This window comes from Corvus kubaryi, unplaced genomic scaffold (genome assembly GCF_017639235.1).
Source record: "Corvus kubaryi isolate FWS band 111438036 unplaced genomic scaffold, C.kubaryi_AGA036_p1.0 37394, whole genome shotgun sequence".
Lineage (NCBI taxonomy): Eukaryota > Metazoa > Chordata > Aves > Passeriformes > Corvidae > Corvus > Corvus kubaryi.
In genome coordinates this window covers 12,980,594-12,996,672 of record NW_024581133.1, presented here as the reverse complement: position 1 = coordinate 12,996,672, position 16,079 = coordinate 12,980,594, and the positions used below count along the sequence as shown (strand labels likewise).

At 40.0% G+C, this 16,079-nt stretch overlaps 2 protein-coding genes across 3 annotated transcripts in view; one reads left to right on the top strand and one right to left on the bottom strand.

The window, feature by feature from the left end:
• PRTG (protogenin) overlaps positions 1-5,268 on the top strand; it is an 80,568-nt gene extending 75,300 nt beyond the window's left edge. Inside the window, 2 exon segments of the mRNA XM_042039564.1 lie at positions 200-304; positions 1,390-5,268. Of these exon segments, the coding sequence (XP_041895498.1) occupies positions 200-304; positions 1,390-1,779 (495 nt within the window). The 3' untranslated portion in view covers positions 1,780-5,268.
• Positions 5,269-10,630: 5,362 nt separating this feature from the next.
• IQGAP1 (IQ motif containing GTPase activating protein 1) overlaps positions 10,631-16,079 on the bottom strand; it is a 55,758-nt gene continuing 50,309 nt past the window's right edge. For both annotated transcript variants that reach the window (XM_042039036.1, XM_042039035.1), the window contains exons 35-38: positions 15,877-16,043; positions 14,363-14,485; positions 13,390-13,498; positions 10,631-11,844 (exon numbers count right to left, since the gene is read on the bottom strand). In XM_042039036.1, the coding sequence (XP_041894970.1) occupies positions 11,731-11,844; positions 13,390-13,498; positions 14,363-14,485; positions 15,877-16,043 (513 nt within the window). In that variant the 3' untranslated portion in view covers positions 10,631-11,730. The remainder of the gene's footprint in view (positions 11,845-13,389; positions 13,499-14,362; positions 14,486-15,876; positions 16,044-16,079) is intronic.

The window sequence follows — 16,079 nt, the reverse complement described above, 5'->3', positions numbered from 1 at the left end:
TGGACAGAAAGCTTGCCAGATATAGTGGGTCTGTTCTTGACTTGTGCAGATGGGTACCAGACCACAAAAATGTGACTCACCACTGAGGCTTCCTTTTTCTTCATTTTCAGTATGGAACCAATAGGTAGGAATAGAACAAATATTTTCAAGTATCTTAGAAATTTATTAAAATAAATGTCTGCATCTTCCTCTGTTGTAGGGAGGGTCTGATCTGATTATTAACAGCTATGGGCCTGTCACAAAGACTAATGGCAAGAAAAGGTGGCTGTTCTTCCAAGATGCTAAGAAGCTGAAGACTGAGGAGGTAATTGCTCTAACAGGCAGAAATGCACAATCTTTACTGTCATACCCTCTTTGCAAAGGAACATAGGTAGTTTTCTATTTATGGAAAAACATGTTTCATGGTCTTAGTATTAATTGGATAGTTTCACTTGTGTAAAGTTGATGGTGTTCTATCTCACCATAGTAAAATCTTACAGAAATTTCATTTTCTGAAAGATGTTGTTAGGACACTGTGACTCTTTACAGTTGGCAGACACTGTAACTCTACAGTTAACTGATTACTTACTTGCCTTTGCATCTGTGAGCAGATGGAATTCTGTGTACTTTGCATCAGATGAACTACTTCTGCAGAGACTCTGTATAAATATAATTACAATTTAAATATTTAGTTAGAAATGAAAATAATATTTAAATAGAAAGAATCCTCTCCTACCCTGGCAGCTAAAATTCTTGTTGGCTGAAGAGAAACAAAAGAGGGAAACTAAATGATATACCCAAAGTACTGAGAAAATTGAGAACTTGAATAGAACTGTCTGGCTTCTGGAATTGTTGGTCTGGACACATTTGCTATTTGGCTGAAAAAAAGAACAGTTTAAAACTGAAGTGTTAAACCAAATCTGGGACATTATTATGCAAATTCACACCTACGGAGCATGTAACTATTCTTTATTGCATTTCAACTTGTGTTGTGCTCTTGTGTGTTTAAGAATTAGAAAGTTCTGATATCCATGTCGTAAATTTGTATTGAAAAAAATTTCCACAAGCAGATGTGTATTTCTTATGCCTCTATATGAAAAATATTTGCTGCCACCCAAGGAGTAATGCTTAAAGAATATGCATGAGGGGATGGGAGGGAGCTCTACCAAGTGTATTTTTAAAATACTCTTCAGGTCTCTCCAGTGAAAGAATTTTTGATTAGCCATGCTTATCTAGAAGGATTATTTCATCTACTGTGGAAAAGTATGAGCAAGACTTGAGATTATTTTAAAATTCCTGTAGGAAAGCCCTGAGAGAAGCATTCAGGTGGAATAGTAGGCAGGAAATGCAGTAAAAATTCAAATTATGGCTCAGCTTTTCAGAGGCTCTTTTCTCTGTGCATTTCCACAGCCGCAGAGGAGGTTTGTGCAGGTGGTGTGTCTGTACCAGCCAGGCCCCACGGTGCTGCTCAGCCAGGATGGCTCCCCCGGCTCCCCCGGCCAGCAGTCCAGCTTCCAGGTGCCCTTCAGTGTGGTGGCTGACACGGAGCATTCGGCCAACAGCGAAGGGAGCCATGAGACTGGAGACTCCGGGAGGTTTTCTCACGAGTCCAACGATGAGATCCACCTCTCATCCGTGCCAAGTGCCACCCCTCCTGGCAGCAGCCCTTTGGCCAGCAGTGACTCGGGGGTGGGCGCGGGGAGCCGGGCCATGAGCGGCTGTGCAGAGGTGCCGCTGCTGTTTGCTGCTGGCCACGCTCCCACCTCCCCTCTGCAGATCCACCCAGCGGTGCCCAACTGACACCCCGGGGCCACGCCGGACGTTCTGTGTGTGTCTGTTCGAAGGACAATGAACAGGGAGCCAAAGTTTGATTGTGGAAAGCCTGACTAACCTAGCAGGTGATCCGCAGTTCTGGTGAATGTTCGGGTTTTTTTCCTATATTTTGGTTTGTTTTTTTAAAGCTCACTCATTTTGAATGTTCAGTGGTCAAAAAATGTGAAAGGAGTGAAGACTTCTGACTAATGTTAAAAATATGTCACTGGAGCAAAGGGAAGGCTGTTGGCCCTTTTGCTGACTATCTACCTCAGTTTACCGAGAGGTGAACGCTGAATGATGACTGCTTTACCTCATTTGTGTTCTAGTTGGTCTCAGCTAATGGAACTGAAGATACTTCCTAGTAGTGTTGTTTCATTTTGGGTTTTTTTATTTTCTCCCCCCCCACCCTGCCCCAGTTGTGTGTAGAGTGTGTGTGTGTGTGCATGTGTGTGTGCTCAGTGATCAGGGAGTTGTATAGGTTGGTGGACAAGATTGTTTAGCTGAAGCTCTGTCTTTAAAAAGAAGGAAACCCCAGAGTATAAAATGTTATGATTTAATGTGGTTGACACAGAGTATGTTAAAAACTGGGAGAACTGGAACTTCCATGTATACAACCACATGAAATCTTCTGTACCTCTTGATTTCTTAGATGCTCAGTAAGCCTAGGACAGTGCCTTTCCCTCAGAAACCTGTACCAGCAGCTGCTGGCAGCATGTATGCTATATCCTTGGGGCTCTGAGACATGGTGGATTCCCTCCACTGTGGCAAATATTGCCCCTGTATTCACAGTTAAGGCTAAAAATCATGGTAAAATGAAGAAGTACTCAGCATTTTCAAACAGCTTGGCTTTGCCTGGGAATTATGGAATAGATAATAATATTTATATTGTTATGAGTATTCCAGTATCACAGTACTTCTTAGCAGTGGTGCCTTGCATTATATATTATGAAATTCCTGATTTGCCTTATTCCTTTTTAGTATTCATAAACTTCCTTTGGAGTACAGAAAGATGCCTTAAATGCTTCTTAGGTGTTTTAAGTAAACTGTAACATGAATTTATAGTTCATTTTTACCCATCTTTGAGTGCTGATAAGCAGTGCTAGCATTGTAGTATGTCTCAGAACTGTTAGGATGCAAACCTGCTCCTTGCCTTCACCTAGTGTGCTATTAGCCAGGAATTTTAGCTCAGGGAGTGACTTTACCTATATGCCAATCTAAAACTCTGATTAGGGATGAGAAATAAAAAAGCCAGAGCTTTAGTTGAAGAGTCTGTTGAAAGAGGTGAGTACTGCTACTGCCTCGAACCCATGCAATTCCTGTTTTATACTACCTCCTTTGAAAATGATTCTAGTGTTTTTTTGGATTTTGTTGTTGTTGTTTTTTCCTGTACTCAGGGAACAGTTGTTACTTTTAAGCTGCCTCACGGAAACGTGGAGCAAACGGACAGGGTATCGTTTTGTTTTTTAATAGGAGAGAGCGAGAGACAGGGAGGAGGCTGGAATCATCCAATGTCATAAACTTGCCTGTATCTATATCCAGTCCTCTTCTCACTCCTCCTCTTTCTCTGTTCTACTTAAAAAGAAAGAAAGAAAAGGAAAAAAAATTAGGCATATGTTTTTACTTAAAGAAATTGTTTAAAATGTAATGTAAGAAATCAACCATAGGAACTCCTGGCTCTATTTAAGTCTGTCAGAACTCCCACTGACTTTACTGGGGCTGAGATGGCACCTCCATGTGTGCCAGGCTGACTCCTGTGTTGCTCCTCAGTATCAGTAGGTGGTCAGAAGTTGTGGGTAAGCCCTACTCTTGTGATTGGATTGTGCTGAGGAACCGAGCTCTGGTTCCTGGAGTTCTTTCCCTTGGAACTGTTGCCAGTCCTGAAGCACACAGTACACATTCACCTCTCCCTAACAGTGTTGATTCAAATGCTTGAAGAATGATCTTGTACCAAAGACTTTTCTGTAGAAGAGAAGGAAGCCACATCCAAAAGGAATTGAACTAGTTAAAAAGCTGTAGGTTTGAAGAGCTGAAGACATTTTATTGTATAAGTAGTTACTAACAAAAACCAATAGGGCTTCTTGATTGTAGTAGCCGATTGCATAGGTGAGTTGTATGCTTCAACAATTTAAACTACCTTGTTGTTACAAGAGCCTTTAAAGAAAGTTATAATGCCAGCAGATATCTCCAAAGAATTTCGAGTGTAATTTTTTTTCTCCAGCAGGTAGTTGATGAACAGTACAGTATTAAGAAAAGTATTTTTTAACAGTTTTTTATCTACTTGCTGAAGAAAATGAAAACCTTTTCACCAAAGATTTATTTTTGGTCTTGTCAGGCAGAATGTGTAGTGTACAGCAGAGTACTGTTTTTAGTTAGGTAAAGTGTGAATTAATCAAAACTAGAGTAAGTAATCAAAACTAAGTTACTAGTGTAACTGTAGCATGAAGTTTCACACTTCATCTTTCAGAGTAGCCCCTTGTATTAGTTGCCTTCAGAAAGAGCTGATATGCAGATGGTAACTGCTTCTCCAAAGACTTGTTTGCTGTAAGTACTGGTAATGGGATATAATTTTATGATCCTCGTTACAGGTAAATACTATAAATCCTAAACTCTTCCTTCTAAAGATCCATTCTGTAGTTTAACCTATGGATAATCTGAGAGAAACAGACTTCATATAAAATCTGCCAATCTTATATAGATGCTTTAAGTTCAATAGCCAAAGAGTTGAAAATGCCCAGTGTGTAAGAGAGCAGTGCATCCAGAACTGGATCCATCACTTATTGTTTTATTGAGGTACTTCTTAGCAGCAAATAAAGAAAACCAAAGATATTTAAGGTTACCTCAGCATATAGGCAAGCTTAGTTAGGCATTAATTATTCTGTCTTTATTTTTATGTTAACCAAATATTAAACATTTCTCCAGAACCTAGTCTACATTCATGTGCTTCCCTTTGACACAGTCATGATTTCTATAGAACAAAAATCCTCTCCTCAAAATTCATGGCCTAGTACTAATATATCACAAGATTTTATGAGAGAAATTTGTCTCATGATGGAAAACTCCAACAGGTAAGCAAAGGAAAAAAAAAAGAAAAATTGTAGAAATTTATAATATCTCTATTGAACTTAACAACAGAATCAATCCTTCATGATTGGAACAGAGCAAAATTTAAAAGTTTAAATGCTTCATATCCTTGCAGTCAATGCATGTAATTTTAAATACAATATTACAGATGGTAATTTTTTTGAAGCTATACCTGTGGCTGTCTAAGAGAATGAGTTTTTCACTTTGTTCATTCCATTTGCCTAGAAAGAGCTGGCAGAACAGACCAGGCAGACCTGTTTCAGGTTTTCCAGGTTTTTCTTCTAGTTTATGTCTGTAGAAACTGGGTCCTGGAGAAAAAAAATATAATTTCTTAATTATGAATTTTGCTAAATATGTTCTGGAAGATGAACATAAATGTGGAATTTAGTGTTACACTGTGTGAATTGATTTTGTTTAAGTGTAGTAAGAACTAAGGAGCCATGGCTGGTGTAATGAGTGTATGTGCAACCCTTGTGTTTTAAAAAAAAAGCAAAAATGTTACCATTGATGTGACTTGAAAAGCATCAAAACTTACAGAGGAAACCTTGAAACTGACTTGCCATGGTGATGGTGGTTGTAAGAGAGGATCTGCCCTTCAGCTGCCACAGCAAGGCCTGTTCTGCAAGACCTGGAGCCAAAACTGAATGCTCAATCTGCCCACAGCTACACTTGTGTACTTTCTCCATATTTAACAAATGCAAAGCACTGTCATCTTTCAGTAGTTATCCAGAATTGGGAATGTGTGTGCTGTGCAGAACAGGGCATATCAGTTGGTTACTTTTTAATAGCTCTGCTATTGTAAGAGAAATCTGAAAATTCCACATATCACTTTCAGTAATTTCCTATATTAGCTCTCCATTTTTTGTATAACTGATGCTATTTTTAACAGAAAAGAATATGAAGAGATTGTTTTGCCTGTTTTTAATTATTCTTATAGTTCATTCCCTCTCTGGGTTTAATCCCATACTTTAGATGTGAACTTCATCTTGTTTGCCTTATTAGAATCAGGGTCCTCATCCTGTTTCTTTTTAAGCCAATGGGAGAATTAATTTGTATTTCAGTTTGCATAGTCTGGACAGACAAAATAAGCTTTTGTTTGTTTGTTTTTTAAACCTTCACAGTACTATTATTTTAAAAGGACAGAAGACTTAGATGGTTAAAACTCCCACTGGCAAATGGATTTTTGTAAGAAAAGTCACCCTGCATAGGAGGTCCTCTGTAACTCTCCACGAATCCAGTATTAGCCTGTAGTAAACACTGAGTATTTCAAGTCAGTTTACCTCTTTTTCATTGCAAATCAAGTTAACTTGAATGACTTCTCATTTGGTGCAGCCTGGGTGTACACAAGCAGAGTTACTGTTGGCTCTCAGTAAAATGTTACTCTGAGCTAGCTCTGAGCTCTTGTTCATTTTATCCATTACAGAATGAAGTTCATGCAGGGAAAAGTCCACCTCCTAGCACGGGGAACATTGGTAGGTTTTGTAGGGCACTCCATGTTTAGCCAAAACTCCCATTCATGGCAACCAAAAAGAGCTGCCCAGGTGTAATGCTGGTGGTATTTCACAGAAACCATTTTACTGACATTATTCTCAGAAAACAGAAAGCAGAATTACACTTAGTAATTGCTAAAGTGGTAGTTCTTAGGTTGAACAATTGTTACACACTTACCAGTTGCTGCAAATGCTGCTCTGGTAATGGTAGGCAATCTCTAAAGCAGAGGGATTCCTGTCTGCAGGAAATACTGAGCACCTTTCTGTAATAACACTATGTAGTATTTTGGAACATGTGTTTCAAAAACCACTGTTCTTCAATACAAGTCCAAACCCAAATCACTTACTATTAACAGAGAAAAGAATACAAATTCAGTTTAGCTTAAATGCGAGTACACTTATTTCTTTGGAATCCCTCTGGATTCATACTGAGCCTGGTCCTCCTGGCTGACTCAAAAGGGATGTAAAAACATGCTTAAGGCTTTGCTGTGTTGGGCCCTCTGATTCCATAGGGTTCCTTCAAAAAAAATCCAGCTTTTCATGGTTGCATATACTCACATTGCATCTGCCTGGTGTGTTTTCAGTGAAGACTGACTGTATATGAAAAATGGACTTACACAAATGTTGCTTTTTGATTGTTTGGCTTCTTTTTTTTTTTTTTTTTTAAGTTGTGAATGACTTGCCAGTGTAGGAGCCAGGTGTGTATCTCACATTTTGGTGTTCTGGATCCTTTCACTCCGTGTGCCATTTTCTTCTAAGGGCAGCAATGGCTGACTGGCTAATGGAGGATGGAGCTGAATTGTATTAATTTTATATTTGTCTCAGGGGATCAGCTCCATGAATTCCATTGCATGAGGGAAGCTAATGTTTGCCCTGATTTGAATGTAACTTTTTAATGTCTTTTAAAAACTATTTTGTTTAATAATGTGGACTTGTTTTTCTTTTTCTAGCATTCTAGTAAATATTACCTAGTGTGTTGGTTAATTTCTCCCCTCCAGGGTTGTTTATATACTACCCCAAGGTCATGCCAAAAAGTAATAGAAGTTTAAATGCCAAATGTTTATGAAACTGCTGTCTAAATACTGATTGATTGCACAGTTGAAATAAAAGTTTTCCTTAGTAAAAGTGCTACTTGATACTTTATTTTCAGTGTCTCTGAGGAGTTGCCCAAAACAACGAAGATAAAAACTGCAGCACCTCATTTTGGGCTGAGCAGATAGGGAAATTGTTGGCATATGAAGTCATAAAAAGAGGTAGGCAGTACACTGAAATATAGTTATTGAGAGGTAATTGAGAAAATTAGACCAATGCTGAAAATATGATCAAGTATTTTAAGAGAGTATTTGTAAGAAACGAATAAATCCTAAATAGAGTAGATAACTTACATTTTAAAAGGCAACAGTTTCAAATAGCTAGGGAACAGTCAGTCTTGGACTGTGCAGTGATACAAAAGCTCTACCAGTGCAATCCACCAGGGCTGCTGCTCTTTCTCTAGGTGAGAACAGGAACCAACTGCAATTCCCAGTTACATTACTGCTGGTTAGTACTTGTTCATTTTACGGTCCAGAATTCTTATTCTCAGTAGCAATAATTAAACAGTAAAGCTCCATCTTTCAAGGAGCTAGTATTGCAAAAGAAAGCTTAGAAACAGCCCTGGTTTGGGATCTGATGCTGTGCTACCTGTCTGCAGTCTGCCACCAACCTGAATGAGCTACAGCCAGGTGAGTGCTGTGGGCCACTTACACTGCATGGCCACATTCACTGAGATGACAGCATTGCTATTTCTTTGTTAGGTTTACCAGGGACAACAATCTACAGTCTTAGCTTACCTGTTTTATGGATAAAAGATCAATACCTTGGAATATGAAGGCCAGCTGGTCTAAAAATCTCCTTTGCACCTAAAGCCAGACTTCATATCCTGTTACATATGAAAAAAGACCTCTGCTCTCCTTTCATTTATTCTTGAAGTTACTTCTGTGAATATTTACAAGTAAATCCAGTTGGGTTTTCTGTTTGGGGATGCACAAACATTTGTTACCAGTAGGATTAAACTATGCCATATCTTATTTCTAATACAGGTTGGCACTGTGCAGCCCAGCCTGTTTTCCCTTCTTCCTTCATTTGCAGTCATGGCTCAGCATTGGTCGCTGGAGAGTAAAGTATGTCCTCTGCCAGGAGAGAAGCTGTAGGTGTTAAAGTTGCTGCTGTCTATGCTGCAGGGTCCAACTCTTTCTATAACTGATGTATTAAGACCTGGCTTCACCTTTTTCTCCCCACACAGCAAAGAAGATGGAATTTGAACCCCTCTCTTCACATACTTGCATGTAAGAGCCTCAGATAAATGCATTCAGATTTGACAAAGAGAGATCAAATTGTTTCTACCTGAAAGAGGAGTGTAAACTTTATTTAAATCCCATAATTTAAATCCTATTTACACAGGAATGCACCATTAAGACATACAGAAAATGTAAATAATTCAGGATTCTAGCTGTGCCTCAGTGACAGAGATGCTTGTTATGAATAGATGTGGGGGGTTTAGATAAGTCCCTGCCTTGTTTTATTGAGGTGGCCAGCACCCCAAAACCCACTCTTGTTCACAAGCTCTTTAATAATGGCTGATTCAGTCTGGTATAGAATGAATTATTTATCTAATAGACACAAAACTAACAGACATAAAACAGACTACATACTACACAGGAAAGCGCAAAAGAAACTATTAACAGCTAAATATACAGTGCATGATAGGGTACCATTTTTTAATACAGCTAGTGAAGAAATCCTAGATTAGGATTCAATGTATGTTGCCATCCAGCTGTTGACGGGGCACACATTGAAATCCTTTCCCTCAATTTACGGAAAAGTAACAACAAAGATGCGTTCAAGCTTCAGCAGAAGTCGTCTCACACATTCTCTGGGACTGCGTAAGAGACTTCTGCCTCTGTGATAATTCATGCGTCTTTTATAGATTGTAAAACAGTGACTCTCAGCCAAGAATATTTATTTTTCTTTTATCTCTTCCCACATTTGCTCTCCAGAATAAGATGTTGATTCTTAGCTGGGGGCTTGAGCATTTTTGGTGCCAGAGATGACCCCATGCTGGGCCTGTGCCCTGCCTGGGTTATCTCTTCCATGTGCAACAACTATCTGTGCTAGAGAGGGGGAGGACACATCCTGCCACATGGTTGCAATCCACAACTCACCTATTGGACGACTTGATTTCGGATGGCATCTTTGACACAGGGCAGGTGCCTTTAGTGGCACGATGAATGTGCTGAAAAAATTTGAAGTTTCATACTCAACACAATCTGGAAGTTACAATCCTCCCAAAAAAACCAAAAACTGAAATTACAAAAGCACCTTACCAGCTCTGAATACTCAATCCAAAATCATGAACTTAAATATTCCCTGTGTTTAATGCTATCTTTTTCATGGTGTCTTCAAAGCCTCTTGCTTTAGAGGCCAAAAGCAGCTGCTGAAAAAAAAGCTGAGATAAGCTGAAAGATCCCCTTCATTGAAATAAGAGAAGTGCTCTTATCTCAGTTAGTCTCAGAAAGGCAATGAACCCCTTTGGCAAATGCTAGGGTTAATATACCCCTGGCAGGGCCCGCCTCTCATTCCCACTATGCCCATGAAAAGGGAGGAGGTCATTACCACATGGTATAAAAGCTCTCAAAGGAGCTGTAGTTCCTTGGCTTCTCTGACTTAAATTCAAGGTGAGTAAAGGGCTGGATACAGAAGAAAACTCTTTAGGGAAATGATGATACCTTCTTTTTTACTACAACTACATCCAAAACCAAAAACCAACCAACCAACAAGGTCCCCCGGCGCCACCCCCCCCCCCCCCCAAAAAAAAAACCACCCCAAGGCAAGCCCTTTATTCCATTTCAAACCTCTTACAGTGGAAATCCAGTTCTGACCTATCCCTGTTTCAGATGATCTTTCTCAGACTTGGTAAGCCACTTTTGTTATCGTGTTGGACCACACATGCACAGACATGAGAGTACGACTAAATACCAGCATGTTTACACATTTCCTTCTAAGAGAACTGCAGAAAAGTTATAGTCAGTGACACAGCCATTCCAAATACTAGGAGTGCCTTCCATCAGAAAAAAAATCTAAGCTGAAAGAACTGCCTCAGTGTAGATCAAACAGTTCATTTAAACTCTGAACAGTAACCTGAACAAGCAGGCCAACTTGACTTTTGCAGGCAATATGTTCCTCTAAAAAAAAAGTTAAGAAAAAACTGGGGAGACAGCTGAAGCAAATGAATTTAAAGGCCAGATTATATTTTTTAAGAGTCTCTGCCTTTTTATTGGATATAGCGGAACAGCCAGCACCACCACCACTGTGAAAAAGCACAGACAAAACCCCCATGACATAATAAAAGAAACAGGAACTTGAGTATAGCTAGAAAAAAATTAACTTTTTAAAAGCTAACCTATTTGACATACTTTTCTTCCTTGGACAAGTCTGTAGGTAGAGCCTAACATTTATTGCATCAGACACAGATACAAAGAACATTGCTCTAAACTGGAAAAAAAAGTTAATTTTACATTTCAAATGCTTTGCAAGCAACATTGAAAATTAACATGTCTCAAGACATTTTTTCCCTTCCACAAAATCTTTTATCTATAAGCATTAGTAAATACATTCCACGGTCCCTCCATTTAAGAGGGTACCTGTAAATTACTACAGTGTGATAAACAGAAGCAAATCAAGAACCGTGAGACACTAAAGCTGTTATATGTGGCTGTAGTACATAATCACAAATAGTCCAGTAACTGTTTATGATGCTTACTGATTACCCTGACCGCAGCAGTTCCAATCTTGGCAACTGCCTGCTGCCACCTCTACCAATGCAAGCTTGCAAACAAAAGGGTAACCTGGACCTTGACCGTGTTTTATATTGGTCATTGCTGCTTGAGAGTAACTGGAGTCCAAATACAGCCTGCAACCCCTTTTTGGCTATCAGGAAGAGGCTAACAGACCTCTATACAGCTTTCTCTTTGCACAGGCAACAAGAATTCAAGCCTCACAAAGCACACAATTAGGCAAATTAAGCATTCAGATGGTCTAAGTATACTCTAATATTAGTTTAATTCCCAAACCCATGTAAAAATACATTCTAAAATAACCTCTTTAAAGGGGATCTTCAAAGCTGAAGATTATAAATAAACAAGAAACCAACTCCCTGAAGACGCAATCAGGGCTGTCAATTCCCAAGAGGTTCTCAGTCCTCCTTCATGATACATTTGATACAATTAGCACAGGGTGGGAATATACTGATATATCACTACATTATTGAAAGTTGCATGTGCAGGTTTCTACCCATCTCCCCTTTCACAGACTTGCTGGCAGAGGTCAGTTACTTCCCATAAAATTTCTTATTCAGAAGAAAGATCAGAAGATTGACATTCACTTTTGCTCTGTCGAATAACTTCATGACAGCAACACCTTCATACTGCAGCTGCAGGAGATCCTGCCAAAGAGAATATCTTAATGAGTAAGGAACCCTCAACAGCTCACAGAGAATAAAAAAAGACCCTACAGAACAGTAGGATCTTAAGGAATATCAGTGAAAAAGTACACAGCGTAAGATAGAAAAGCAGGAGACTAATTAAAGATCCACTCTTACTGTGTAAGAAATAGTCATTCTAAGGCATTTAAGATCTTAATTATTTTAAGCAGAGGGCTAAAAAAAAAATTACAAAAGAGAGCAGAAATAGAAGACCATTCTAAGAAAGCCAAATTTCAGATCTAGCCATCTCTATCCTTCTTATTCACACAGTAGCCATAAAGCTGCTTTAACACTTAGAAAGGGTTTCCTATGTGCCTAATTCTATCATGTACCCATGAAACATGACAGCATTCCACAGTATCCCTTTCTGAAAGCTTTAGTTGCCACAGATCTCAGGGAAGTGGCTTATAGCACTTTAATCTAGGGCACAAAAAGAAATGGCATCTCAGTCACTATGCATACGATGCTGATTCAATCTCTGAGGTGTTTATGTAAGGCAGTATTTCTAGTTATACTTTGCTTTGTCAGCAATGCACCTGCACTGATTTTATCTCACTGATTAAATTCTTGAAGCAATCCCACTCTTGCAGGTGACAGGGTGGGTAGGTGTGGGCATGTGGGTGGGCGTGTGTGATGTTGCATCCCTTGCTGCTGTCCTCTGACAGCATCTACTTTATCTGCAAAGCCCTGCTACAAAGGCATAGTGGTATAGTAAACCATGTGCCTGAGAAGCGAGTAGCCCCATGAACCAAGAAGTTCATGACCAGCTCTGATGGACTAGGACCAGAACAAACTAGGGGAGTCCTCAACACAAATGACAGGTGTGAGGCAGCTGTCCATCCCAGCAGCCAGTTAGGTGGCATGAACTAACTGCAATGCAAGGTGTTCCTGCACACAATCTGTTTTGAGAGGCCTGAGGCTTCCACAACTAACAAACCTAATGAAGACCAAGATGGACGGGGGTGGGCAAAGAAGTGGAAGAACGGGACAGAGACACCACATGTAACATTACTGGCATGAGAAAAAGAACAGGGAGCCATTTGGGAAAAGGTCAGTCAGCATGCCTGTTCTGGTGGCCTAAGTAAAGGTTGACACCTAAGGACGACACCTAAGAACAGGAAAGAAACGGGCAAGCATAGGGTAGCAGAAAGAATACCAATACATAATGACTGGCTGAAGCCATCACACACAAGCCCAGGTGACTGCTGCCACAGACTCCCAAGCTCTCTGCTGTAGCAGGAAATTGTTGAAAATGCAAATGCTTGTTTTGTGTGCATATGTATAAACGTAATTAAGAACACAGACTGACATCAGGCTTTCATTAGTGAAGAAACAAAAAGGAGTTTGGATCCCCCTTTATGTGTTGCATCTGTATCACCTGCAACAAATGGGTTATTTTTGAGAGCATTTTTCAGACTGTTTAGGCAAAAACCATGTCATTGCTATTTTGATGAAGAGTCTGGCAAGAGGAACTTACATGACACTATTAAATAGGACAGTTCTTACCTGATAATGCAACATAAAGGTTTCCATCTGTACCCCCATGAATTTTGCTTTAACCTCAAAATCTCCTACTTCTTCTGTTGGACTGATTTCAAAAATCACGTTTTTAAACCTGTGAAATTTGAGAAATGAAAAATCACAGGGAGGCAATATATGAGATAAGACAAAGATAAATTTCTAAGAATTTTGTTTGTAACTCTTTATTCTATTATCCCCACTGGGAATGAGCCTGTAAAAGCCAACCAGACTCAATACAACAATGAACAGAAGCCTAACAGATTCTGTGGCAGGTAGATCACATCTTCACATAAGCACAGCAGGAAACAGGGTAATTTCAGTTAGCTTGTACAATCTAAACAGTCTACTTTAGTGCTGCACATTCATGCCTCATTTAGTGCACAAAGTATGATTCAGGGTTGAAAAAATTCTAGTAACAGGCAGCTCCTCTATATTCCACACAAGATATGCCAGCTTCTCAAGGCTAGCAAACTACAGCTGGAGAAACTCAAGCTAGCATTAAGCTGATTTTTTAACAATGAAAGCTATTAACCATAATAACAATTCACCCAAGGAGGTACCCTTCCATAACTGTGGGGGGGACAGAGAAGGGTTTGGGGAAAAGAGGATGTCATGTTTAAATCACATTACACTTCTCAATCAAAGAATTGATTTGCTTCAACCAGAAAAAGAGAACTGAAGAGTGATCACTATGCAAGGTTTCTTGGCCCTAGTGATGCCAGCCTAGGCATCAAAACAAATTTTTCAGCTTTAATAGCTAAGTCTACCAACAATACTAAAATTCCAAGAACAAAATTGCAAGACAGTGCAACACAATCTCAAATAGATCTCAGAATTTCTGGTCCTCAACTATCAACATCTAGACTAGTTCTAAGAAAAAGATAAGAATTCAGCATACCTATTTCCTTTTCCTCCAAAAAGGTTATTTAGCTCTAAAGAGCTTTAAAGAGATACTCACTGGCTACCTTGCAGATCCTCAATCTCTAAAAGCACTCCCTTCTCATGAAGTCGAGCTGCTGTGTATTTCAGAGAAATCTTTTTGCTGTTTTTGCCTTTCATCTCTCGAGGTTTCTTGGAGACTCTGGGGAAAAAAGACAAACCAAACAAATTAGAAGGTCACTCAAACAAGTAAAGACATTTTGAGCAGTAAATATTCAATCCTATTTGGCAGAGGGGATAGAATCAGTATAGCTAATGAACTATGACTAATGATAGATAATGATGTACTTCTACTAGTGAGTTTACCTACAAAGCACTTGTAGCCCAGATCAGATGAAAAGGGTTCACATTCTCTCATCTCACTGGAGAAGACAACAATTTTTTTCCCTCCCAGAAAATCTGAATTGTCTAGCACTAAAACAAGCTGACTTGTTCTGGCATAAAAAAGGGGACAACTTGTGATCAAGGGTTTCCTTGTAGGTAACTATGTTATTTTCATTCTCTGTTCCTAAGAAGGATGACAGGAAAGACTGACTGAGCAGCAAGTGCATATGCGGGCAACAAGCTTCATAGCACTGGACTCTCTGCACTCCCTTCTCCCAAAGGGACCAAAAAGTCTTTCAAGTTTGTCTTTTTGACCCCATTCATGACCAGGATGTCTCCCTGTATTTTCCTATTGCTGCTGAGACCCTTTCGCTAGAACTATCGCTGTGAGAAAGAGCTTGGACGAGGAGCTTGGAGCAGGTGGCATTATGGTTCTTCTTAGCAACACATGCTTCTTGTTAAGAAGCACTTCTAGGGCCATGGAACCACCTGCTGTAGGTCATGAGGTTTGAGACCATCTAAGCAACCTGAAGGGGTGCAAGTCTGTGGGCCCTGATGAGATGTGCCTGTGGGTACTCAGGGAACTGGTGGAAGAAGTGGCTAAGTCACTATCTATCATATTTGAGAAAATGTGGCAGTCCAGTGAAGCTCCTACCAACTGGAAAAGGGAAATAAGGAAGACGCAGTTTGTCTCACCTCCATGACTGGCAAGATCCTCCTGAAAACCATGCTAAGATACATGGAAAACAAGGAGGTAATTGGTGACAGCCAAAATACCTTCACTCACATGCCTGGCCAATTTGGTGACCTGCTACAAAGGGGTTAATATAGAATTTCTGGATGAGGGAAAAGCAACTGACATCATCTACCTGTATTTGTGAAAAGCATTCAACAACATTTCACACAACATCCTTGTATCTAAATTGAAGAGACATGGATTTGATAGATGGACCACTTGATGGATAAGGACTCAATTGGATGGTCGCACTCAAAGAACTGCAGCCAACAGCTTCCCTGCGAGGGTGGTAAGGCCCCAGGACAAGTTGCCCCGGGAAGCTGTGGCTGCCCCACCCCAGATCTGTTCAAGCCCAGGCTGGATGGGGCTTGGAGCAACCTGGTCTAGTGGAAGGTGTCCCTGCCCACGGCTGGTCTTTAAAGGTCCCCTCAAACCCAAACCGCTCTATGGTTCTACGGTTCCAAGATACTTACTTGCCCTTGCTGGCCAAGTTATCCAAGCAGGTCTTTATGTAACTTTTGTAATAATCTACTTGTTCTCCATAAAAAGTAGCTTTGGAGTTCAAGGCACTGTATGTCTGCTGCAGCTTCACTAGCTCCGCCTTTCTTCTCTGACGGTATCTACGCTGATTTCTGATATCCTACACCACAGAGAAAGACAGGCAGAGACTTAACAG